The sequence below is a fragment of the Dromiciops gliroides genome, chromosome 3, assembly GCF_019393635.1.
Source record: "Dromiciops gliroides isolate mDroGli1 chromosome 3, mDroGli1.pri, whole genome shotgun sequence".
Classification (NCBI taxonomy): domain Eukaryota; kingdom Metazoa; phylum Chordata; class Mammalia; order Microbiotheria; family Microbiotheriidae; genus Dromiciops; species Dromiciops gliroides.
This window is the reverse complement of record NC_057863.1, coordinates 321378673-321406505: the sequence shown is the minus strand read 5'-3', so window position 1 is coordinate 321406505 and position 27833 is coordinate 321378673. Positions and strand designations below refer to the sequence as shown.

Here is a 27833-nt window from a genome sequence, read left to right as displayed (position 1 = left end):
TTCTTGACCTTAGCATGGGAAAAAACAAAGACAAAAACATGGTGCTATGGCAGAAAAAAGGGAGGAAGCTGGTAAGTGCTAAGTGCCATGAGACCTGAAAGCAGGACTGGGGGAGGGGAGAAAACCAGTTTCATAGTTTTCCAAGGGTTTGCCCAGATCTTAATAAAGGATGGGGAAATAGATGAATATGGAAGCTCTAATTAAGTGTTCTTGCTCTACTCTCAATTTTCTTGTTATTCATCTGTATGTGTGTGTGTGTGTTTGCTAGTAGAATGTAGGCTTTTTGTAGGCATTGCATTGCACAAAGTAGGTGGTTAATAAATGTTTTTTAAATTGACTTGAGGTCATTGACATACCTACATATCAGATGGTTTCTAGGGGGAAAAAAAAAGAAAAACAATCTTTGGTAACTTTGGCAGAGAGGGCCAGACTTCCCTGTGGCTACAAGATCTGGGCCAGTGTGAAGAACATCTGAAGCAGGGATTTTTGTTACTGAGTCATTTTTCAGTTGTGTCTGACTCTTCCTGACCCCATTTGGGGTTTTCTTGGCAAAGATACTGCAGTAGTTTGCCATTTTCTTCTCTAGCTCTTTTTATAGATGAAGAAACGGAGGCAAACAGGGTTAAGTGACTTGCCTAGGGTCACACAGCTAGTAAGTGTCTGGGCTCACATTTGAACTCACTTCCTCCTGACTTCAGGACCAGTATTTTATCCACTGTGTCACCTAGCTGCCCAAAACAGGAATACTCTAGTAAAACCAAACTGACAGTCCAGGAGTATGATGGCAGTGGTGGCTATGATGTCCCTGATTTACCTCAAAGCCTGACCACAAGCCTAAAAGAAAAGCTACCAGCCTAGAGAGACAACTGAACCCACAGAGTCATTAGAAAGATACCTGACAGCCCATTGCCTTAATCAAACCTATGAAGGAACCAGCTTCAGTCTACCAGTTGTAGGTTGCCAACCATTTATAATCATAGAATTTTCCAGAACCTTGAAGGTCATCTAGTTCAACTTCCATCTTAAAGTAGGAATCCGGGAAGATGAGGCCAGATGAGATTCAATACAATGACTACTTTGTAGTGATGATTGACGTCCACCTTGTTGTACCACAATGTGACACACTGGAAATGACACTGATCAGTGACTAAGAGACTTGAGTTCTAGTGTCAGCTCTATCATACTGTTATGTGAGCTTGGGTAAGTTTCCTTCTCTTTGGCTCAATTTCTTAACTGGTAAAATGCAAAAAAGTCTACCCATCCTGTCTATTGTATAGTTCTATTATTTAATTATTGTTCAATTAATAAGTAACCATTATTATTTCAATAAGTTAATATATGTGAAAACACTGAAAAAGTATGAAAGTGATACCAATTATTATAAAATGCTTTATTTATTAAGTCTTCCTGTTTTAAAATAATTAGTTCATATCTATACAATACCAGTACTTGTTTTCAAAGTCCTCCACATGAGGAGCTCCCATTCAGGCATCAGGCCTGCATTCACACTGTTCTAGCTTGGAATCAACCCTCAACTTTCAGGAAAAAATGCTACAGGATGCAGACACTCAAACCAGTCACAAACTCTGCTTAATGATTCACAAACATATTAATATTCATTGAAATTTAATTGTATTAAAAATAATGAACTTGAGATTTTTTTTAAATGGAGACATAAACTCCATTTTGTTCCAATGAATAAACTATTGGGTATAAGTGGCAACGATGGCAATCTGGAAATTTCACTTTCATTTAAATTGTTATTTGCTTAAAAAATTTATACAACAATCACTAAAAACGTATTGCTCATGAATCCCATAAAATTCAAATTTGGACATTTGGTTTTAGAAAAAAAAAATTCTTTGGCAAAAGAAAATAACATACAAGTCTCACAGACTGCTGAGTCATCAGCAATTTGGATTCCTTAAACAAAAATTTGATTAAGGGTCCCCATGTCCTTAAGAGAAAAGTAAATCGCCATATCCTCAAAATATAAGGGAGTTACTTAGGTAATATTTATATCTATATATAGATAAAGACTTATGCCCTGGGGGCAGGAAAGCTATGAGGTTCATTTTTGGCAAGGCCTCTAATCCCTGTGAATCCCAACTTCTCTGAACCTTAGGAAATTCTGAACTATAAGCTAGAGACAGGTTATGATTTGTATTGGTGGAAGGAATTGCCACACTAATGAAATTATAGATCCTTGATGGACTGACATGAGTTTTTCCTATAAATTTAGAGGGCTAGCTAAGTGTATACTGTATATTTTTTGGCACTTTGAGGATACCCTGTAAAAATTAAACATTGAATTGTAAAGTGTAAGTGCTACTGTGCCTCAATACCATAGTCATTTCCTTGAGCCTCTGGTCTTGGAGTGGTATTCTGTACTAAAGTAAAAAGTGAAAAAGTTCAAAGTGAAGAAAAAAACATTCCAAATTAACCGTTGATTCTTGAGAACTGTCACTTGCTTTGGGTCCCAACTAGAAACCATCATCTTCTGATTCATTGTCACTGCTGGGTTTAGTCAGAAGTTCCAGTTCTTCTCCATCCTAAAGGAAATATGTGGAAATCAACAGTGGACTGTAATTGTCATTTTCAAAGGCTCTTAAAGTGGGGGGAATGACACGCTTTTTTTTGCTAAGCTCTTGCTGTCAGATCAAAAAGGCATATTTATACCTTGCAAAACCAGCTACCAAAGATCTCGTAAAACTCACTTTATAAGTAAATAGAAGTTTCTTGGTAAAAATATACTCTATATTTACCACAGAGATAAAACAACCCTGATGTTTTAGTGTGGTCATAGTAAAAAAAAAAAAAAAATGTAGAGAGCACACTCTGGTGGTCATCACTAGTAATAGTTACTGAGAAAAACAAAAAACCCAACACTTCTTCCCTCCCATGCCCCCTCCTTAAAAACAAATAAACCAACAAAACAAACCAGGAGTTATCCTTTTCAAAGGTCCTTGAAAAATACTGGCTATATCTTTTAGATAAGAAAGACAATAAAGACTCGTTATTCAACTAAAAGGGAGAGGAAAAGACTGGTATACTCCACTTAGGCAGAAAATTGATTCTGAAATAGTAATTTACAAACTTTTTCTGCCAAGCATTAGCTATGTCACCAAGAAAACAAAAATACTGAAGAATACAAGAATACAAAGAGCAATGAAGAAAAACCTTTCTACAGGAAGCTTACAGAGCTAAGGAAACATTTTCCAAAGAAAGAGCGAAATGTTAATTATACATTTAAAAGTATATATGTGGGGCAGCTAGGTGGCGTAGTGCATAGAGCACCGGCCCTGGATTCAGGAATACCTGAGTTCAAATCTGGCTTCAGACACTTAACACTTAACTAGCTGTGTGACCCTGGGCAAGTCACTTAACCCCAATTGCCTCACTGAAAAAAAAAAAGTATATATGTATATATGAGGAAATGGATCATCTATAGCTAAATAAAGGGCAAACTATATTTTATTCATGCAATAAACACTGATTATAAACTGGGTTCCAGACCAAATAACAAGGATAAAGAGTAGTTGCCCTCAAAAGGACTTAATGGATTTTTGTTTAAATACACAACTAATGCTCACTCTCATTCAGCCCATTAAGATGATCAAAATAGGGGCAGCTAGATGTTGCAGTGGATAAAGCACTGGCCCTGGATTCAGGAGTACCTGAGTTCAAATCCAGCCTCAGACACTTGACACTTACTAGCTGTGTGACCCTGGGCAAGTCACTTAACCCCAATTGCCTCACCAAAAACAAAACAAAACAAGACAAAACAAAAAGATGATCAAAATACTCCTGTCTACCACAATCAACTGATATTCAAAGCAAACATCTATTTTGTCTAGAAAAGGTTTTCCTCCATGCAGAAACCCTACTAAAAAAATCTTAAATTGTTAAACGACACATGACAGAACTATAATGCTTGAGCCTGGGCAAATCTTTTAACCTCTGTCTGCCTCAGTTTCCTCATCTGTAAAATGATAAAAGCACCTACCTCACAAGGTTGTGAAAATCAAATAAGATAATAATTTCAAAGCATTTAGCACAGTGCCTGGTACATAGTAAGCACTATATTAGTTATTATTCATGAATGAAGGGAAAATTAGGGAACAAATTAGATTTAAGTATTATTACTTGCCTTTCCACATTTAAATGTTATTTCCTCAACAAGACCATGAGACCTTTTTTTTGCATAGCTTATATAGCATATCATCTTATCCAGAGCAAATACTCAAAAAATATTTGCTTATCTAAAAGATATTTTCAGAGAGTCAAGAAATTTATTCTCTTCTTTTCACTTTAACAACTACCCCTAGCATTCTGGTAGAGGGGAGAGAAAGTAACATTCTAGGAACTTACCCCACTTGACCGTTCCCAGAGATTGCCACTTAGATCTTTGGTCCTCTCTTGCAAAGGTGCATATTCTAGGCTTCTAGATTTACTACAGTTATAAATAAATATAGAAAGAAGGACTGTTGGGGCTTCCAAAAAGAACTCCAAAGATGGTTTGAAGTCAAAAACCAAGACAGATATTGTTGTGATAATCACTGTTGTGATTTGGGCCATCAGAACATGGAACATATTATCCAGGAATTTCAAAATGAAAGCTACTGAGAGACCCTGGAAAGCAGTGACAAAAATAAGTGCTACTGAAAATGCATTGTGGCCATAAAAAATCCCACAATTCTCCATCTGGCCACGGTTACTGGTCTGAAGGCTTAGAGTCAGTCCATTGAAAAACACTCCAAAAGCATAGAGTTTGCTATTTTGTATGAAGATATTTTCATTGAGCTGTTCCCCTTCCTTGAATATCTTTTCATTATAGATGTTGGCCATTGAGGAAATAAAACACTGAACTATCACAAGCATGTGACCCAGGCCCAGGCGGATATGACTGAAAGTCTTGGCTGTGGTATTCCATTTGACTTCAGGCAGAGTCCAATGCTTTGCTGTGCAATTGTCATTTCCATGGCACTCGCTGGGTGGCCTTGTGAGGAGGAAGCAAGAGTTGGATGAGCTGAGAAATGCATCATGATGAAATCCATGTCTTGCCAAGTGTGTATTTTCAGTCCCTGCAGTCAGGGCCACAATTGACAAAAAAAGAATCAGCAGAGAAGCCCACTGTATCCAGGTGAGACGTCGCCTATTCACAAAGGAGAACATAAGGCCCTATTTATTTGGTGTACTTTACCCTCTATCTTTCATGCTTATCATTAAGACCAACTCATTAGTATTTGGATGAATAAATCCTGCACTGCTCTCAAATAATCCCCAGCTGCCCGAGTTCAAAGGAAATAGATTGCTGCTTCTGCGTTTTAAACTTAGGCTTTTAATTAACATTTATAGGACTGAGTCACCTCACACAAACTCATTTCAGAACCCTTCTCACATCTACATCTAATTATGATGTTTTAAAGGTTCAGATTGGCTTTCTTGTCTACTGTTTTGTTGACCATGTTTTTGACATACAGTGATAGCTGTTTTCACAGATCATTGCATCATAATCTTGGGAAGGCATCAGATTCATAACAGATTGATAAGAGAATAAACATGTCTTTAAGTATAAAAAACAATTGAAAAGGGGACAGCTAGGTGGCGCAGTGGATAGAGCACTGGCCTTGGATTCAGGAGGACCTAAGTTCAAATCTAGCCTCAGACATTTGACACTTACTGGCTGTGTGACCCTGGGGAAGTCACTTAACCCCAATTGCCTCACACACACACACAAAAAACCAAACAAACAAACAAACAAACAAAAAAACAATTGAAAAAGAATTATTACAGCATGGATAGATTTGCACAACTAAATAAATGTCAGATCAAATTCCTTAACATAAACATATAAACACTTGAGGCTAGGGAAGGGAATAGTTCCTTTGGGTTAGAGATTGTACTAGTGACCAAAAGTTCATCAGGCAAAAGACAGGGCATATTTCTATCAGGTGGTCTAATCTAAAACGAAAACAAAGTTTTGAGTGTCCTACCTGTATTTCTATGGCTAATTACTGTATGTTGACTAAAATGTTATCATAAAATGGTTTTAACTTGACAAATTGTGATGTTGAAAAAAAATTTGGCGAATTAAGTGCGATTTTTTACTGTGGATTGGGACCCCATTTCTCTCCCCCACCCATGAGGAATACAGATTCAATTTTTTAACAGAAATTGATAGGAAAATACTACTGCACCCACAGGCAGTTGTTTGAAAATAAGAGATATTTTCTAGAATATACTTATTCACAAAATTGAGTGTAATTTGTGAATATTTCAAAATATATCTCTGAAGAGCTCCTTCAATTACCTGGTAGGTAAGAATTTCAGTTTCATAATTCACAAATAAATGCATATAAAGTCTTAGAAAGTACTAAAAAAGCTAGCACTATACTAATTTAGATGAGATGAATTTTAAGGCAGATTACTGCTACCGTCCCCTTAAGGATCATAAAAGAAAATTTCCTCTGGGCAAAGGAAAAAATCTTCAGGAATTCCTTGGAATTGGAGAGTTGCTAAAGATACCATATTATCTATCATTCTTTGAATAGATAAAAGCCTGACAATTGTTTGTCATAACTGATTACTCATAGTCTCATACATTTGTGACTTGCAATTTGAGGAATCAGAAACAGAAAAAAAAAAAGGGAATGACAAGTTAAAAACAAAAAGGAGAAGCAACTAATATAATATTTGATTAAAATGCCAATTTAAATGAGAATTAAGAAGGATTAAAGACCTGGAGAACCACCAGCTGTGTGGAATGTTAGAAAAAAGTTTAGACGGGACTCAAAAGATCTCAAATGGAGTCTCATCTCTTTAATTTGCTAGTTCTCTGAACCTAGGCAAGTAATTTGATTGTCTAATCTATGAAAGAGAGAAACTAATACCTCCTCTATCTTCCTCATAGGTTTGCTGTGATTGTCAAAAGAGCTAATGAATATAAAGCATTTGACAAAGTAAAAGCAATAGATAAATGTAAGCTAATTGCTATCTTAACTTGGGATACTTCAGTTACTGTATTTTGAAACGGCATCTAATTAATAGAAAGTTTATAATACCTAATGACCCCAATTTAAAATTGTTGTTGTTATTGTTATTATTATTATTAAAATATTATGTTGAGATTAGTTCTTCATTAAAGACAGAAATTTGATTTAATTCCTGTCAGTTTGTTAACATTCTGACTAGCTTAGAAAGATATAATTTTTTCCATAGGGATCTGAATGATAGCTGTATCATACTGTGAAAAGTTAAAGTCTATTATTATTACTCTACAATCTATTTTTAATATACCAAATTCCTTGTCTCAAGAGCTTCTTTTTTTTTTTTTTAGTGAGGCAATTGGGGTTAAGTGACTTGCCCAGGGTCACACAGCTAGTAAGTGTTAAGTGTCTGAGGCCAGATTTGAACTCAGGTACTCCTGACTCCAGGGCCAGTGCTCTATCCACTGCACCACCTAGCTGCCCCTAAAAAGTTATTTTTAAAAAGAGAAAAGCTACAGTTTAAAAAATACTTTACTATATTATAAAAGGATTTTGCAGCCCTATCTCCCAAACTAGAAGCATATCAGGAAATTGATGGCTTCCTAAGTTTGCACATGAGGCTTTTGGAGGATGAGTGAATGAAAAAGCAATTGTTAAGTGCTTCTATGCATTAAGCACTATGCCAATAAGGCTAATAGAGAAATGAAACAGTCCCTGATCTTAAGGGATTCATGCTCTCATTGGGGGGATGGGAGGATAGGGAGGAAAGATGGATGGAAAGATCCAGAAGCCTTAAGGGATACAGGTTTTTTTGTTGTTGTTGTTTTGGGGCAATGAGGGTTAAGTGACTTGCCCAGGGTCACACAGCTAGTGCCAAGTAAGTGGCTGTGGCCAAATTTGAACTCAGGTCCTCCTGAATCCAGGGCCAGTGCTTTATCTACTGCACCACCTAGCTGCCCTCGATACATGGATTTTTATCAACTATTTGCAGAAAGCCAGAGCCTTCAAAATAAAATACTAACAATATCTTGCACATTTATCTTTCTTAGAAGAGCTCAAACTATTTAATATACCTTATCCATGGGGATTTGGTTGAATTTTCACCGGAGCTGTGATTTCAGTTTCTCTGCTTTCTAGATGGGTTAAATCACTTGCCCAATACAACAAACACAATGAGGAATAAAATCCAAATTAGACTCTGAGATTATGGTGTTCGGGGCATATCATCTGAAACAGGGTGAGGCACTCTTAAAGTATGATATATGCTTTCACAGTAAGTTACTTACTTTAGCACTATCCTGAATAGAAGAGCTGTTGTTATAATGCTAAAATTTGAGAAGAGCACAGCCATGACCTAGAAAGAAACAGAAGATAGGATTACAATGGAAACAAAGTAATGACCTCAGAAATCTCTCAACTTGGTGCTCACTTGACAAAAAAGCTTTCTGGTCAAAATATAGAGGTTATTAGGGCAGCTCTTTCACTAGAGGATTAGGTTCCATTGTTATTGCTGGGTGAATTTATGCAGATATAATCAAATATTAGGCAGACCTTGAAAATGCATGCTCAACGGTGGGGACTGCTCATGTAAACAATCTGCATGTGCAGATTTTCAGAGATAGACATAAATTCTAAAGGTTTGGCTTTGGAAGCTAAGTAAGCAGTAAGAGAGCAAGATTCATTACATTTCATATTCACGATCCATATCTCAAGTTCTCAAAGTGTTTCTTTTAGACTTCTCATCAATTTCTACGAGATAGGCAGTATACTATTTTGCCTCTCAAATAGGTGAGGAACAAATTGTCTCCTTCTAGGCTAGTTAGAGGCAGCTAGGTGCCATAGTGGTTAGAGCACCAGGCTTGGAATCAGGAAGCCTCATCTTCATGAGTTCAAATCCAGCCTCAGTAGCTGTGTGACCCTGGGTAAGTCACTTAACCCTGTTTGCCTCAGTTCCTCATCAATAAACTGAGCTGGAGAAGGAAATGGCAAATTCCTCCAATATCTTTGCCAAAAAACCAAACAAAACCCATATAGTGTCAGGAAGGATTAGACACAACTGAACAACAACAAGACTAGTTAAGTTAATAAACTGAAAGGAGTTGAACCAAATTTTCAGACGTTAATGGAGAACTAATTCACTAGGTTCTCAGTGCTTCTTTGAAATTAAAGCCGACTTCCTCTGGGTTGCACTTATTTTCCCCTTTGTTTTGAGGAAGTATGGTACAATGGAAAGAGTACTGGCTCTCTGCAGTGGGAAAGTATAGGTCCAAATCTCATGTCTGCCACTACCTTTGTGATCTTGGGCAAGTCACTCAGTTTCTTCCTCTGTAAAATGAGGGGGTTGGACTAGATGGCTTTTGAGGTTCTTTCTAATTTGAAATCTAAGATCTTATCATTATTGAAATAGGATTTCAATCATTTAGAAATGAGTTAAGTTTTCAATTTTTAAAGATCTTGGTTTTCAAAATCTGCAATATTTTACATAAACATGAGTAACAGGCTTTACCACACTTAATGTTTTCTCCAAACTCCTCCAAAAAAAGAAAGCAGTTCTAACTGGCTAGTGTACAACTTAAATCCTAACTTTATTTTCCTCACCAAACATCCATTTGTCAAAATGCTGAATAATTGTGAAGTGCTATCAGCATTTTCATAGGTAGGCCTGGCAATACAAACAATGGTGATCTTGGCATATGGCCTATACACTTGTTTCTTCTGGCTCTGCTAGGTATTACTCCATTAAAAACAAAAATAAAAACAAAAAAATCAAAACAAACAAACAAACCCACAAAAAAACAAACCAAAAAACCCAGATACAGAAACTGGCTCAGAGACCTGGTCTAACCAACCAGTATATGGTTGGCATGGGAGAGGGAAGAAGGGGAAACAAGACCCAAACCCAGACCTTCTTACTCGGAATCCATTGCTCCTTGCACACCATGTTTCTGCCCTTTCTTCATAATCAATTTGTGTTGATTTACTGGCACTTTCTGCTTTTCAAAGTACTTTCAAGTTTCCTCACTAGGAGTTCCCTGTACCAATGAAATCACAGTTCTTCTGCAGTCTTTTTTTTTTTTTTTGTGGGGCAATGGGGGTTAAGTGACTTGCTCAGGGTCACACAGCTAGTAAGTGTTAAGTGTCTGAGGCCCGGATTTGAACTCAGGTACTCCTGAATCCAGGGCCGGTGCTTTATCCACTGTGCCACCTAGCTGCCCCTCTTCTGCAGTCTTGGAGAAAAACTTAAAATCTTGCATTACTTTATTAGATATTCATGGTAATCTGCATTGGGTGAGGGGAATTTGGTATATTTTATTGAAGATAGTTGTTTATAGGGTGTGCAATGGCGATGATAATTCTAGATAGGACTAATGGAAATTTTGTCAGATAAAGAATTTTGTCTGGTCAAATGAATAGGGAAAAGTATTTACAGAGTTAGTATAGAACAAGTAACACATTTAGTTTTGAACACCCAATCTTATTCTTACTGGTCTTCTGTTGTGCACAGAATTAATATGTAGTTAGTTATAATAATCTTGACTTCATAAAGCCAGCAAGAAGTGGCAGTGAATTAGCTGAAAGTGGATAAGATCAAATAGCACAAATCCTACTTTCTTATTGAGGACTTAATGAAGGCACTAACAAGCTAGACCTAATTTGATTAAATATGTAATGTTAGGGAAAACAATTATACTCAATAAAGTATTCAGTATCGATGTCCAAAAGAGGGGTAAGCTCTCTCAGGACACTGTGGGTTTCCCAACACTAGAGGGCTTCTGCTCTAATGTTGAGGACCAGTTGTCAAGAATGTTTTAGGGGGATTTGTATTCAGGGTCAGGTTTACGCCTACATACTATTTCTGATGTAAAGGTCAAAACTAAATACAGTAGAATTATTTATACTAAAACATATGTTTTCTTTAAAAATTGGATTTGGAACCAAATAAGAATGCTTCTCTTTCTCTATTCTTCCAATGTCCATTCTCCTTGTTAGACTCCTAATTTGGCCTGGACTGCTTCACTTCACACACGTTCCATCTTCTTTTCCTAACAGAAACCTGGCTCTGTCCAGAAGACAATGTACCCCTGGGTACGCCTTTTCATGCCTCCAAAGATGCAGGGGCCAGCAGGAATAGCCATACACTGTATTTCTCATGGCTACTTCTACATCAACTCCTTTATTACCATCCCTCAACAACCTCTCTTCCTGTGAAGTTCAATCCATCCATCTAGTCTAGATTCCTAGATTCCTACTGCAGTTTTCTGTTGGCATTCAATTCATTCCCTCTTTTCTCAACAAGTTCAGTACCTTGTTTACAATACTTTCTTCATCTGACCCTTGTTCTTATACTTGGAATTTCAATATATACATGATGACATCACTAACTTTTTTACATCTGTAATATATGCCTTCAACTCTTCTTTAGTTAGATATAGGATAATGAAACCCTTGATACACACACACACACACACACACACACACACACACACACACACACATATATATTCTGTCAAAAATATAGAACTTTGAAATTCCACATATCATTTTATCTTTTATGCTTCATTCTTATGAGAAATTGATCGCTCTATCCTGCCTTCTTTTCTAAACCCTTGCTATTGGCGTACTTTCTTCCTTTCAGGCATGATTATTCAGTTCAAATATACACTGTTTTCAACACTTGAATTTCTTGTCCTCTTGTCCAGTCTTGCCAAAAACTAACTACTCAAAAATCTAATAGCTATTCCTCCAATCTGACTATTAATGAGCTAGCCCCTGTGTCTGGGTTATCCTCCCTCTTCAACTCTGATTTCATTCAAGGTTTAACTCAGGTGCCACTTCCTATGTGATGCCTTTCCTGATCCACTCCAATTTTTAGAGTTCTCCTTCTCTTCTGAAATGATTTTCTATTTACTTAGTGTAGAAGCTGCAACCTTTCCTGTATAAGGCAAACTCCTGATGGCATGAGTTGTTTTGTTGTGTCCAACTCTTCATGACCCCATTTGGGGTTTTTTTGGCAAAGGTACTGGAGTGGTTTGCCATTTCCTTCTCCAGCTGATTTGACAGATGAGGAACCTGAGGCAAACAGGGTTGAATGACTTGCCCAAGGTCACACAGCTAGTAAGTGTGAGAGGCTAGATTTGAACTCAGGAAGATGAGTTTTCCTGAGTCCAGGCCAGGCATTCTATCCACTGTGCCATCTAGCTGCCCCAATACCACATCTAAATACTTAAAGGAAAAGTTAATTGATTTATAGGAAGAAATAGACAGTAAAACTATAAAAGTCAGGAATCTCAATATTGTCAAGAGTGTCAAGGTCACTCTCAGACCAAGATACATTTAGTCAATAGATAACTAAGAAAGATGTCAAAGACCTGAAGAGAATTTTAGAAAAGTTAGATATGCTATATTTCTGGTAATTACTTAACAGAAATGTAAAGGAGTACACATATATTGTCATACATAGTATAAAAATAGGGCATAAAAAGCTCACAAATGCAGAAAATTTAAAAAATGTTTAAAATATCCTTTACTAATCAGAATGAAATAAAAATTAGAAGAAAAGATAGGAACAGCTGGGTGAAGTGGATCCCATGCTTTTTCCACTGCACCTAGCAAATAGAGCATGAGATCCACTGGGGTTGTAGAAAGGAAGACCTGAGTTCATATCTAGCCTCAGACACTTGTAGCTCTGTGACCCTGGGAAAGTCATTTAACTTTTGTCCTCCTCAGTTTCCTCAACTGTAAAAATGGGGATAATAATAGCTTCTACTTCATAGGGTTGTTTTGAGGATCAAATGGGGCAACATTTGTAAAGTGCTTGGCACATAACATAAATGCTAACTATTATGATTACTGCTTGGTTTTGTATCTCCAGAACTTAGCACAGTGCTCCATACATACATAGTAAGCTCTTCATAAATGCTTGTTGATGACTACTTTGCATAAAGAAAGACTATTAAATTCATAATTCAGGAAAAAAAATTTCTTTTAAAAGGTATGGAAATTTTCCTTGAAACTAAATGGGCCCAGAGGACTAAAGCTCAAACCCCAAATGCAGGTTCCTGCTGACGTAAGTACAGAGCCAGCAGAGGAGGAGGAGTCAGGAGCTCTTCCTTAGGCTTCTGACCTGCACACTAGCATGATCAGCCCAGAGGCAGGTAAGCTGTAAGTAAATCAGTGAATATAGCCTTGTTGAACATCCCTTTCATGTTATGACTAAGTAAGCTTCCTTTTGTTAACTCTTTTTTTTAAAGACATGAATAAAATTATTGCTGTGAGGGCTCTGATGAAATTCATGTTCCAGCCCTACCACAAGTGTCTGTGTGAACTTGAACAAGTGACTTGACCCCTTTGAACTGCAGTGTTTTCTTCTTTAAGACAGAAGGCCTGGAGTAGGCAGGCAGTGGGGTCTCTTTCTATTACAAATCTAAAATCTGATGATCCTAAGGTAGATGCTCCTAAGATAAGGATTATCAGGGTTTTAAAAGTTGAAGGACAAAGGGGAAAGGGTTATAAGGGCTGTGGACAGTGGTTTTTTGTTAGTTTGTTTTTTAAACAAGTTAAATCTAGGGTCCAGGCTGTGAAAGAAGAGAACTAAAAGCAGAACAGGAGTGATGGACTAAGAGAACAAGGAGGCTGAGGGTATGCAGGAAAGGAAGGATTAAGTAGAGGAATACTGTGGGAAAGGGAGACAAAAATATCAGGAAATAGTGATTTAAGAGGAATTTTTTTGAATTCTGGATCACTCTGTAAGGATAGTAGGATTTAGGGTGATCGATTGCTCCTATCACTTGCTAAGATATATTGGAGAGAGAAACCAGAATTGAAGAGGTTGATAAACTTTATGAAGCCAGGGATGTTTGTGTCATCATAGACACAAAGACTTAAGTCCCCGAGAATAAGGGCAATGATTGAGATGGAGATGACTGTAAGTCAGGTATTAAGATTTATTGAGAAGTAGATGAAAGGGGGGCAGCTAGGTGGCGCAGTGGATAAAGCACTGGTCCTAGATTCATGAGGACCTGAGTTCAAATCTGACCTTGATACTTGATACTTACTAGCTGTGTGACAAGTCACTTAACCCTCACTGCCCAACAAAACAAAACAAAACAAAACGAGAGAGAAGTAGATGAAGGCAATAAAGATCTGAACACTGCATAGACTTAAATAATTGAAGAAATATATATTATTTATGGTAAAATTAGTCAACATAATAAAAGTGACACTACCTAAATTAATTTACTTATTCAGTGCCATATCAAACTACCAAAGCATCACTTTATAGAACTAGAAAAAATAGTAATGAAATTCATACGGAGGCAAAAAAGGTTAAGATCTCAAGGGAAACAATGAAGTTAGAATGAAGGGGCCTAGAGACCAGGGAGTACCAACTCTTAAACTATTTTACAAAGTAGTAATTCTCAGAACAATTTTGTGTGGTTAAAAAATAGAGAGTGATCAGTGGAACAGATTAGGTACACAACATATAGAAGCAAATGGATTTTGTAGCTTTGTGTTCAATAAACAAAGAGACCTGAATTACTGGGGTAAGGAGTTGCTATTTGATAAAAACTGGGAAAAGTAAACAGTAGTATAAGGAATAAATTAGATTTAGACTGAGACCTCATACTTTATACAAAGATAATCTCCAAATATCTATGTGATCTAGATATAAAAGGTCACATTATAAACAAGTCAAAGAAACATGAAAAAAACAAACACCTATCAGATCTATGAGGAAAAGACACATTCATGAGCAAACAAAGGATAGAGAGGATCACAGAAAATGAAACAATATTGATTACATAAAATGCAAAAGTTTTTGCACAAACAAATCTTATAAAGCCAAGAGGTGATAAATTTGGAGCACAGTCAGACATATTTTTCAAACAGTCAATGGGGGAATTTGTTTTCCTTGACTATGGATATCTGTTACAAGGGACTTTTTCTTTAATGAGGTAGGGGTGGGGTGAGGAGAGAAAAAATATTTTTGTTAATTAAAAATTAATTTAAAAACGTTCCATATGTGAAATGAATTTCAAAGGAAGAGTGCTGGGTGACTGATGATGTTCAAAGGATGAACCAGACGTGTGTCAGGAGTATTTGTATAATGCCTATTCTAGCTGGCTCTTACCTCAAAGGAAAGGGTAACAAGGGATAAGATATCTTCCAAAGAGAGATTTCTGTGAGTGCCAGAAGGTGCACGAAGGGTGAGGAAGAAATTGAGGAGGGAGAGCATTGTATTAACAATAGGACTGAGTGCAGACAAGACAGAAAAGGACAGGGACTAGGAAACATTCAGGTTGAGCTGAATAGGGTTTAGAATACAAGGAAAGGCTGGAAGGAAAAAGCAATTTTGCCTCAGTAGAGAGTGTTCCTGAATCACAAGGAATACAAGAATAGAAAGCAGAAATTTGTTAGCCATGGAACTGCATGTGTATCAAGTATCTTGGGTCCAAGGTTCCACTTAGAATGGTGTCCCCTTTTTAATCTTCTTTCTTAAACTCACCACCATTTAGTTCCAAATGGCTGGTAACTGGTAAAACACATTTCAAGTGCCCAGGCCCTTACAGAAAACAAGTACTTAATAAACGTTGGCCCAATTCAATCAATGAATCAACAAGTATCTTATTAGGTGGTGACATTTTTTTAAGCACCAGGGATACAAAACAAAAGCAAAACCAGTCCCTTCCCTCAAAGAGTTAACATCCTGGGCATAGGGAAGTAAACAATCATATAAATATGTATGTACAGAGTAGATGAAAGGTCATCTTAAAGGGAAGGCTCTAGTATCTGGGGAGACCAATAAAGGCCTATTGCAGAAGGAGGCATTTGAGTCAAGGAAGCTGAGCTGAAGGAAGTCAGGGATTATAAGAGACAAAGGCATGAAGACAAACATTCCAAGGGTGGGACACAGCTGGTGCAAAGGCAAAGAGACGAGAGAGGATATGCTGTGTGAGGAACAAAACCTAAGCCAACAAGGCTGGCCCAAAGAGTTTTTGCTTCAGAAGACTAGGAAGATAGGATGGGGCCAGCTTATAAGGACTGAGGGTACTAAGGACCCACTGGAGTTTAGTGAGTAAGTGAGGTTGGGAAGGACATGGTCAGATTCAGGCTTTAGGAGAATCATTTTGATGCTTGTGAGGAGCACAACTTAGATTAAAGGAAAGGAGATTAGTTAGAAGGTGCTCACAGATGACTAGTAACCTAGCTTTAAAACTCTGTAGTTTCCCACCAATGGGCTTCCCTCCTCTACCACAGAAACTATGCCAATCCAGGGAAGTCCCTCACAATTTTCCAAGACTATTGGCTGCCCTAAATAACCCTATTACAAAATTTCTAGTTTAGAACTTAAACAACAGTGCATGCTGATCCAAGAAGACCAATAACAGGAATAAGTAGCATCAGTGCCAGTTTCAATGTAAGACAACCAATGCTGACAACAATAAGAGAACAGTTTAGGGATTAATTTTTCCTGTGTTGCTTCAATGGTGTTTATTTTTTTTTTCTTTTTGTCACATTTACTTACAGGCTGAAGATAAGACAGGACATAGAAGACAATCAGGTTATCCAGAAAGTAAAGGAAGGCAGGAATGGACCACTTCATATAATGGCAGAGTTCTCTCCAAGAAGCACATCCAAAAACTTTACACTGATTGCCCTCTACAGGAAAAGATAAAATGGATATGGAACTAGTATTGGTGAAAATGATCAAACTTTTAAATGAAAAGACAAAACTAGATTTTGTTTCTAAAAGTACTTCCTTAAAAAGGATTTATGGATTTGTCTCGATGAATGTTGAATAACCTTAGAAAATAAAGGATAATAATGAATATAGTCAAGAATATAAATGTTTTATATTACACTTGCTGATGTACCTCTTCTCTATCCTTGGGAAACACAGTGAGAGTGAAGACCATCTTTTCTGTTTACTTGAGATTCTGTAAGTAACAACTGAGGAGATGCAGGAATATGTACATGACTTTGCTTTATATCTATTTTCATATGACTAAGAAGGAAGAATAGGGCAACAAGCTAGAAGAAAAAGTGAAATATTTAGAATAGAAAATTATTTTCTCATTGTGGTCTTAAAAATATGGACCAGACTTCACACTGGAACTCACCTCTGTTTCACTAAAGAAAATTAACCTTAACCTGCAACTGAATAATCTGAATTATTATCTCATACTCTGGTTTCCAATAACTCTAGTGGAAGTCATTCCATAGATATGGTGAGAGAAGGATGGGTGGGTGGGTGGGGGGAGCTGGAAGAAAGGTAGGAAGTACCAATGGCACAAAGTTCAAGCAAAGCATAAAAAAATGCCCAAGTTTCATGTATCTTTCAACATTTCCCATCCAGAATTTTAGAATAAGAAGCTTAGTCTAATATGAAATAACATCCTTAAATGTAGTAAAGTGCTAAAAATTATCTTCCTAGGCTAGCTCTTAGAAATTGCTTGTTTATAGTAAGCCTCACAGTTAAAGCTTACTAGATACAGGAGAACAGATTCAATATATGATTTTGTAACCATCCATGAATTCATCAGAATGAGATACTATGTCCCCCAACAAAGACTGCTGAGTTGATAAAATCCTAGGGAGCTTTTAAGGGACAAAGAGGGTAAAGGACTAGCCTAGGGTCACACAGCTAATACCTGTCAGAAGTAGGATATGAATCTTGACTCCAAGACTAGCACTCTTATTCACTAATGCTTTTTCAGAGCCAATACCATACAAAAAATAAATAGTATTTTGTAATATGGCATGTATTTGCAATATAAATAGCTCAAGCAGCATAATTAAGTAACAGGATTGAATCAGTATTTATTAACTTCCCACCTAATAACTTGTTTAATTTTTTATTAATTCAACAGCAAATTTAATACCAGGAACAAAGAAACTAATGCCTTGTGGTTATTTTTTAACCAACATCAGGTTAAGAAACAGCAAGATGGGGGCAGCTAGATGGAGCAGTGGATAGAGCACCGGTCCTGGAGCCAGGAGTACCTGAGTTCAAATCCGGTCTCAGACACTTAACACTTACTAGCTGTGTGACCCTAGGCAAGTCACTTAACCCCAACTGCCTCACTAAAAAAAAAAAAAGAATGAAATGGGGCAGCTAGGTGGCGCAGTGGATAGAGCACTGGCCTTGGAGTCAGGAGTACCTGAGTTCAAATCCAGCCTCAGACACTTAACACTTACTAGCTGTGTGACCTTGGGCAAGTCACTTAACCCCAATTGCCTCACTAAAAAAAAAAAGAAAGAAAAAAAAAGAAACAGCAAGATGAAAAAGGTATAACTTAAATATTACAGAAATATACTTTAAAAGAGATCTTGTCTTATTAAGAAAGATAGTGATTTTGTTACATTGGAAAGATTATGGAAGATACAAAGATATTATTTCAGATTTTACAATCAGTATGACATTTTTTACTGTTATGGCTAAGTTTTCATTCTGTTCAAGTTTCAAAATATGTGTTATTACATGCATTAGCAGTTAGAACACTTACAAGTTCAAAATACATGTTTCATGACTAAAAAAAGTTCACCTGAGAATTTATAATAGACATTTTTTCTAACATAATATAACTCAGAATCTACATATTTGGGGGGGGGCGAGCAATCAGGGTTAAGTGCCTTTCCCAGGGTCACACAGCTAGTAAGTGTCAAGTGTCTGAGGCTGGATTTGAACTTAGGTCCTCCTGAATCCAGAGCTGGTGCTTTATCCACTGTGCCACCTAGCTGCCCCGTAGAATCTACATCTACATGCTTAATTGTAGATCAAGAGATGTTAGGGATATAAAGACAAAATGAAACAGTCCTTGCAAGGAATTTACTTAAGGAAAGACAACATGCACACATATATCTACAAATAAATTCAGCATTCTATACAAATAACTTGGTATTCTGAGTTTAATGTGTCTTTTTAAGAGTTTGTAGTTGAGCCAATGGACACCAATAGCCACAAACCATGATGCTTAAATGTAATGGAATACTCCTAGGCTACAAGAAACAAAGAATATGAAGAACTCATAGAAGCATGGGAAGACTTACATGAACTGATACAGAGTGAAGGAAGGAGTACCAGGAAAACAATGTAAATAATGATTATAGTAATAGCTAACATTTATATAATGCTGTAAGGTTAGTAAAACACTTTATACATATTATCTCGCTTGATCCTTACAACTATGCTTTGAGGTAGGTGCTATTATTATTTCCACCTAAGGAATGAGGAAATGAGGACTGACAAAGGTTAAGTAACTTGCCAAGAACAAACAGCCTATTCCTGTCTGTGGTGCTATTTGAAACCAGGTCTTCCTGACTCCCCAGGCAGCACTCTCACCATTATATCTCCTGCCTATAACAATGTAAATGGAAAGAACAACAACAAAAGAAATTGAATGAGATCTAAGTAAGCTTGGCCCTGAGAGAAATGCACCTTCCTGCTTCTTGACAGAGGTCAGGGACCACAGATGTGAAATAATCACACAGACTCTCAGTGTCAGCTAATGTACTGGTGAGTTTTGTTGATATTCTTTCCCACTCCTCTCTGTTTTGAAAAAAAAAATGTCTTACAAGGAATGAATTGCTGAGGAAGAGGAACAGATTCAGAAATGAAGGTGATATAAAAACAAAATATATAAATATATGGATGGATAGTTATGGAGCTGCACACTGTACTACAACAAAAATCTGCACAATATTAAAAGAAACAGGATCCTATGACAACAAAAAAATATGCTAATACTTCTTTACCAAAAAAGGAAGAAGAGTTTTGATAGACATTCTTAGAGCACATGATAAGCAGATCAATGATCTATAGAAATAATTCTGGAATAAGTAGACATTGATTTACTGAGCAACAGTAAAAGCTGATAACAAGTACATGACACTGAATTTGTGGAATGTAACCTAAAAAATAATTTAGTTCTGAGAGCCAATGAAATGGCTAAAACTCAAGAACGAAATCAAAAGACCCTCTATGGGCAACATCTGCATGAACTTGGGATGACAACAAGGAAACATCAAACAAATGGATGAGTCATACAGATTTGTTTATGATGACACTTCAATACGAGGTGATTGCTTTCAGAAATTATAGAAGGGTTGACCTTAAAAAGTCCAGACTTAATGATTAATGTTGATTATGTAAGGAAATATAGAACTTGTATAGCACATCACTACAAGCTTAAAAAATGTAGCACCTATCAAATATCTAGAATATATGACTAGCTGCTAAAATATACATGGTAATCTTTCATTGACTGATAGATTAAAAATCCCCCAAATCCAGTTTAGATTTCAAAACATCCTGAAGAATTCAAACAATAACTCTTATTGGAAAATGAACCATTATCACAAACTGAACCATCACCCACATACACCCAGAAATAATATTGATCCAAAGAAACTTAATAACATTTTAGATAATTAGCAAACCAAATATTACACTCTCCAAACTAAACAAATGAAAAGTTTTCAAAATATATAGATGTAATAGAAAAGATGAAAATTATACTGGGAACAGGATGAGATCCATGTCATTCCAGTTGTCCCATTTGCTACCAAAGTTTTACCAAGGATGCTTCCAATAAGCATAAAGAGAGTAAGCTTACATACTAACAATGCTTTTATTAAACTCCAAAAAGCAGTTTCTTTATTTACCTCTGAAATGGTAGACATAACATTAAATATAAAAGAATAATATTAGGCTATTGACTTGTCTCAGATCCAACAGAAAAAGATGAGAAAAACAAGTTGTTAAAAAATAATTACTCATATTTATATAACAACTGGGACAGCTAAGGTGGTACAGTGGAAAAAGGGCTAGCACCAGAGTCAGGAAGACCTGAGTTCAAAATTGACCTTAGGCAAGTCACTTAACCCTGTTGAGGTTATACAGTTAGTAAGTGTCTGAGACCAGATTTGAACCCAGGAAGATGAGTCTGACTTCAAGGCAGGCACTATATCCACTGTGCCACCTATAGTTCTAACTTGAGGATGAGACTCTGAGGGATGGGACTGCCTTACCTTTCTTCACGGCCCAGATTGCCACAGTTACACAAAAGATCAGCTTTACAAGTTCTGAACACATGTTGACAGTTGTAGGAAGATAATCATATTTATTCTCTGAAAGGGAATAGAAAGGAATTTTCACTCTATTTGGCATTAATATAGTCATTAATTTGATAAATGTTTTATGAAGCATATATTATAAATGTACTTCTAGTAAAAAACATTGTTTTATAGACAATTTGCAAAACTGAAATATATCTGGGCACTCACGTCGTATTTCCTCACAAAAACTAAGTGAAATACAAAGTATAAATATCCCCATTTACAGATGAATAAACTGAGACTCAATCATCAAAAAGCATTTATTAAGGTCTTATTATATGTCAGACACTGTGCTAATTGCTGGGCAGACAATAAAAGGCAAAAACATCATCTTTACTCTCAAGGGCTTCACATTCTAAGAAGAGGGAAACAATATGTAAAAAAATATGCACACAAGATAAATACAGTGTAAGTGGAAGGTGATCTCAGAGGGGTGACCCTATGGGGGGGGGGGAAGTAGGGAGAAGAGGAACAGGAAACACCTTTACCGAAAGTGGAATTTAAGCTTGGCTTTGGTGGAAGGCAGGAGGCCGAGGTGAGGAGGGTGAGCATTTCAGGCATGGAAGGACAGCCAGTGAAGAGACACAGTCAGGAGATGGGGTGTCCTGTCCAAAGAACAGTGTGGCTAGACAGTAGCATTCATAGAGAGAAGTAAAATTGGAAGAAGACTAGAAGGGTAAGAAGGGCTCAGGTTGTAAAAGGCCAAAGCGGACATTTTGTATTTGATTCCAGAAGTAACAGGGAACAACTGGAGTGTGTTGAGAAGGGGAGAACATGGTCAGACCCGTGCTTTAGGAAAGTCACTTTGATAGTGGAGGTAGCTTCAATAAAGGATGGATTGAGTCAAAGATGTGTGACACAGGGAGACCAACCAGAAGCCATTATAATAATGTAGGTGTGATGTAGTAAGGGCTTGTACCAGGATAATGTAGTCTGAGTGAAGAGAAGCTGATCTCTACAATAGCCGTTATGGAGGTTAAAATGACAAGATTTAGCAACTGATAGATGTATGAGGTAGGTGGGAGTAAGGAGTTGTACTTACCTCCTAGTATTATTGTAAGAATTTTTCAATATCAAAGGATTAAATTTACATATATACATATATATGACATTCTTGTTCTAATTATTATACCACCATACTGCTATATTCTAACCAAAGGTCCAGAGAAGTACGGATATGATAAAGCTTGTACTAGTAGGGCTCTACGTGGGTGTACATTCTAAAGAATTTTGTAATCACTAATTCATTACTTTCACATGCCTATTTCCTCTCACTATACTCTTCAAATATCATTCACCTAAATTTATTCCTCTTTTTTCTTGTGTTCTATTTTGTTTTTTCTGTCAATCTTTTTGAAAATTGGTCTCAGTCATGGTTCTAATCAATTTAAAATGTGTCTCCATCATGGAACATAAATGTCTTAATAGCAAAGATTGTGCCTTCTTATATAATATATGTGTGTATGCATATATATATATAATACATGTAAATTGTATGTATATATTCATACCAAAAGCAAACGTGCTACATGTGGAAAAACCTTTAAGTCGTCTCTATCCAATAATCCTTCCAATGTTAAAAATGCCCTCTATGACATCTTTTTTTTTCCTTTTGGTACCAATATTTTAATTTCAAAATATCTATTCAGTTCTGGCCTTTTCATCAGGAATGCTCATAAATCCTCTATTCCACTAAACTTCCATTTAAAAAATAATAATAAACATCTATGTTTAAAGTTTTGAGTTCAAAAATCCTATCCTTCCTTCTCCCTCCTCCCTGAGGTGGTAAGCAACCAGATATAGATTACACATGTGCAACTATGCAAAACATTACCATAATATTGATTTTGTATAAGAAAAATAAAAGAAAAAATGAATGAAAGTAAAAGATAGCATGCTTCCATCAGTGTTCAATCAATATCAGTTCTTTCTCAGGGGGTGCATAGTATGCTTTTATCATTAGTCCATTGGGATTGTCTTGGATCATTATATTCCTGAGAATAAGTTAAGTCATTCATTCACAGTTCTTCATTGAACAATATTACTGTTACTATGCACAATGTTCTCCTGGTTCTGCTCAATTCACTATACATCAGTTCATATAAGTCTTTCCAGGCCTTTCTGAAATCTTGCTTGTCATTTCTTACAGCACAATAATATTACATTACCATCATATACTGCAGCTTGTTTAGCCATTCCCCAATTGATGGGCATTCCTTTTATTTCCAATTCTTAGCTACCACAAAAAGAGCTGCTATAAATATTTCTGTACAAATAAATCTTTTTTTTTCCTTTTGGGATGTCTTTGCGAAACAAACCTAGCAGTGTTATTGCTGGATCAAAGTCTATCCACAGTTCTATAGCCCTTTGTGCATAGTTCCAAATTGCTGTCCAGAATGAATGGCTGGATCTTTGCACAATTCTACTAACAGTGGATTAGCATCCTAGTTTTCCCACATCCCCTCCAAAATCCAATATTTTCCATTTTTCTTATATTTGTCACTCTGACAGGTATGAGGTGATACTTCAGAGATCTACAACATCTTTGACAGATAGACATGTGGCCTCTCTTTAAACATTTTTTTCAGAGATCTTAGTATTTTGAAAAGAAGCTAGTTGGATTGTTTGACAAATCTAATTCTTAGAAATGTGTCCTTCATATTAAGGCAAAATCTTCTTCTTTATGGAAGAAACTATCACTCTTTGCCCACTGGTTCTGATATTCCCTCTGCTACAACAGAGATTAAGTCTACTTTGACATGAAATCCATTGAAATATAGCAATCACTTCTCCCTAACTCCTTTCTTCTCCAGCCTAAATACCCTTAGTTTTTTTGTTTTTGTTTTTGTTTTTGAAATCTGGTATTCACTGGACAAAATTTTCAGACATTTCACCCTCCTCTTGATGTTCTCCATTTTGCTGATAGCTACCTTGAGGAGAGTATGGAACTAATAAGTTAAAGTAATATGACCAATTCAAAATTCAATTAAACAGACAATAATTTGTCAATAAGGCAAAGTTGGATCATTAATGACCACCTTTGATTTTGATACTATTTCTATTAATGCACTAAATACATTAGTTCTTCTTTGTTTTTAGTAACCAAATCACATTATTGGTCACATAAAAAAGACATCACTTTTTTTTTTTGTATGAATTCCCTTATGATGATCTCTATATGGAATGTTAAAAAGGTAGATTTCATCCCACACTTGTGCAACTTATTTAAAAAAAACAACCTTAAATACAAGACCATTTGCCATTTATTCACTCTATTATTATTATCATTAACCAAGTTAAATTTCAGCTTGTTAGTTTTGGTCTATTGGTCCAACCAGTCAAAATCTTTTACATTCTTTATTCTTTCATCTAAAGCATTAGTTAACCCCAGCTTTCTGTTATTTGATTAGCATTCTTTCTATGTCTTTATCCAAACCATGAAAAAAAGAGGACAAAGTACAGAGCTCTTTGGTAAAACACTTCTCTAGAGGCTTACATTAACCCACTGGACAACAGTCTTTGTTTTTTCCATGAGCTATGAATGAATCCATTTAGTTGTATCATCATCTAATTCAACTTTTTCCATCTTAACTACCATAAGTATATCATGTGAAATTGTGTTACTTGCCTTTATGGTCAAAATACACTATACCTATAGTTAGTATAATATTACAACATGAGAAGAATCTGTGACATTGTCAGCATAGGTAACTCCCAATGTAGATACTTCCTCCACCAATGAAAATCTAAATCATGACTTTGAAGATGTCCTAGAAAGTATGAAACAGAGAGATTACATTATTTTTTCCAGGCTTACATAGCTGGTTAATTTCAGAGGTGGAATCTGAAGTCTGGTTTTCCTGACTCTAAGAGAATCACTCTATCCATTATACAAATGCCTCTAGCCTAGTGAACTGATACAAAAAGGGAGTTTATTTTGCACCATTTTCTTTTCTTAATGTGCCATGTTATATTCTGCTTATTACCTCATTTTAAGTGATTATAAACTCCTTATTCAAATAATCTATTTAAGAAATTCTGCTTATGAAATATCAACAGATAAATATAAAATTTATCTGTAGCGTCTGGAATTCTACCTTTCCCCTTATTCAATAACCAGAACAACATTTGCTTGTCTTCAGCCTATTGGCAAATGTCCCATTCTTCGTTATGTCATAAAGATTATTGAAAAGAATTCCTTAATCACATCTACAAGCTCATCAGTATCCTGGACAATAATCTGAGTCTAGAGAGCCTCACTGAGATAGCTACAGACTCTCTTACTAGTCTCTCCCCTATCTGGACCATCAAGTCCCTCCTAATGACACCTTTTCCAACCCTTTCCTGTTTAATGGCTTTTCCTGTATGGGAAGATTGGAAGCACAAGTAGCTTTGCTTTCTCTTTCTCTGTCAAAATAACAAAACCATTTTCCCCAAGTAACAATATTATCCTTTTCTTGTTTCTCATGCTATAAACTAGGAGAAATAGACGACAAAGAGAAATTCTAGAGAAAGATGCCAATCGATATTTGTGAAATAAGGAAGTCTTCTCAAAGACAGGAAATCTCTCCCATGCACATGCTCTTTAATCGCGATGGTTTGTGTAAGCTGGACAGCCACTTTAGGAACATGAATGAGATGGTAAGTACCAAGTACTAAATGCAGAGGCTGATATAGTCTATTAGGAAATAGTCTCTAGCTTGTCTAGTAGGGCAATGAGGAGCCCGTGGTGGAAAAAATAGACTTCTTAACAGTATAAATCCTCAGTTTGTGAATTAAAGCTGACCAGATGAGTAAATCAAAGAAAAGAATACCCAGTAAACCAAAAATTATTGTAGATCTAGAGACCTCTCCAAAGAAAATAAATTTTTTCGGGGGGGGGGGGGCAGGGCAATGAGGGTTAAGTACTTGCAACAAACTTAGCAAAAACTCAAGGGGAGAAAATGGACTTTCCACAAGGAATACATGAATACTTAAGAAATGAAGCAAGAGATAAAAAGAAGTGATAAAGATGAAAAAACAAACAAACAAGGAAGAGATTTAAAAAATGAAAAAAAAAAAACTAAGTAGGAAACAATTAGGAGGATAAGTAACCTAGAAGAGAAAATGGTAACCATTACCCAAAATATGTTATCCCTGAAAACCAAAATAGACCAAATAGAAACCAATGACTGACTCTACAAAACAGTAAGAAATGTTAAAAGAAAATCAAAAGATTGAAAAAAAAACAGAAGAAAATGTATCTGATATAAGAAATAACTGATCAAAAGATAATTTAAGAAACATTATGCTCTCTTTGAAAACAATGATTTAAAAAATACTTGGAGGGAGCAGTTAGGTGGCGCAGTGGATAAAGTACTGGCCCTGGATTCAGGAGGACCTGAGTTCAAATCTGGCCTCAGACACTTGACACTTACTAGCTGTGTGACCCTGGGCAAGTCACTTAACCCTCATTGCCCTGCCCCCCCCCAAAAAAAATACTTGGATTCTCCATTTCAAGAAATCATAGATGAAAACTGCCCAGATTTATTAGCTTCAGAGGGCAAAATTAAGAGAGAATCCATTGTCTATGTCCTGAAAGTCCTAGGAATGACTGAACAAATTCTGGTATATGAATATTGAATAATGGTATATGAATATAGAGTAATATTGTGTTGTAAGAAATTATAAGAGATGATTTCAGAGAATCCTGGGCAGTATGAACTTATACAGAGTAAAGAGCAGAGAACCAGAGGAGAACAATTTATACAAAGACAACAGTATCATAAAGAAAAACAACTTTGAAAGGCTTAAGAACTCTGATCAATTCCATAGCAAACCATGTCTCCATAAAATCTATGATGAGGCATGATACTGACCTCCTGACAAAGAGGTTTACATTTCTGGACACGGTCATTTTGTGGAATTGTTTTGCTTGCCTCTGCTTTGTTACAAGGTTATCCGTCCACCCCACCCTTTCTATTTTTAATTAGGAGGGTGTTGGAGGATTAGCAAAAGTGATCCCCTCCATCCTTCCCTACCCCAAGAAGCATCATAACCTTTTTTTTTTTAATGCAAAGAAGAAAAAAAGAAGGTAGTTTAGAAGAACAAAGAGAACAGTTTTGAAAATAAGGTGTAGAATTTATTATATAATTTAAAAAAACAAGTAGCATCTCTATGAAATGGAGATTCATGGTTTCATAAAGAATCCTCTTTTTGTGTTATGAAAAAAAATTTGGGTGTTTGAATTCAGAATAATTTTTTTAAAAATTCAGATATTAGCAAGATGGACCACACAAAGTAGTTACTGTCCCATACTTGACTATTAACCTAATCCACCAGGCACCCTACAACAGAATAAAAAATGTTGCTCAATAAGACAAAACAAATTTAATATCAATATACCTCATCGCCCATACTCAGCAATTTCACTTTGTAGGGGATGGTTTTAGTCCTATATTTCACATAAGTAAATTAAAGACAGATATGATTCATGCTGAGTCACTGGCAGTACTAGGAAGACAATATAGGTTTCTAGAATGAGCGCAGATATTAACATACCTTCATTGGCTGAGAATTTCATCAACAGAATACGACTTGAACTTAAAGCCACAAACATGGCCCCCAGAAGGGTTGTGGAAGCCACTGATGTAATCTGTGGTCCAGGTTGACTACAGCACTTGCCTTCCATTCCAATGTCTGAACCGTCTGGCTGTTTGTAGCCTTTAACAAAGCAAAACCTTCATA

At 36.3% G+C, this 27833-nt stretch overlaps 1 protein-coding gene across 5 annotated transcripts in view; it reads right to left on the bottom strand.

Moving 5' to 3' along the window:
* Window positions 1–1100: 1100 nt before the first annotated feature.
* Window positions 1101–27833, bottom strand: part of SLC35A5 (solute carrier family 35 member A5) — a 46383-nt gene continuing 19650 nt past the window's right edge. For 2 of the 5 annotated variants that reach the window (XM_043992049.1, XM_043992050.1), the window contains exons 2-7: window positions 27648–27809; window positions 21021–21119; window positions 16516–16649; window positions 8276–8343; window positions 4372–5155; window positions 1101–2552 (exon numbers count right to left, since the gene is read on the bottom strand). In XM_043992049.1, the coding sequence (XP_043847984.1) occupies window positions 2484–2552; window positions 4372–5155; window positions 8276–8343; window positions 16516–16649; window positions 21021–21119; window positions 27648–27777 (1284 nt within the window). In that variant the 5' untranslated portion in view covers window positions 27778–27809 and the 3' untranslated portion in view covers window positions 1101–2483. Of the gene's footprint in view, window positions 2553–4371; window positions 5156–8275; window positions 8344–16515; window positions 16650–21020; window positions 21120–27647; window positions 27827–27833 lie in introns of those variants that run through there. The other 3 variants (XM_043992048.1, XM_043992051.1, XM_043992052.1) reach the window with 3 other exon arrangements.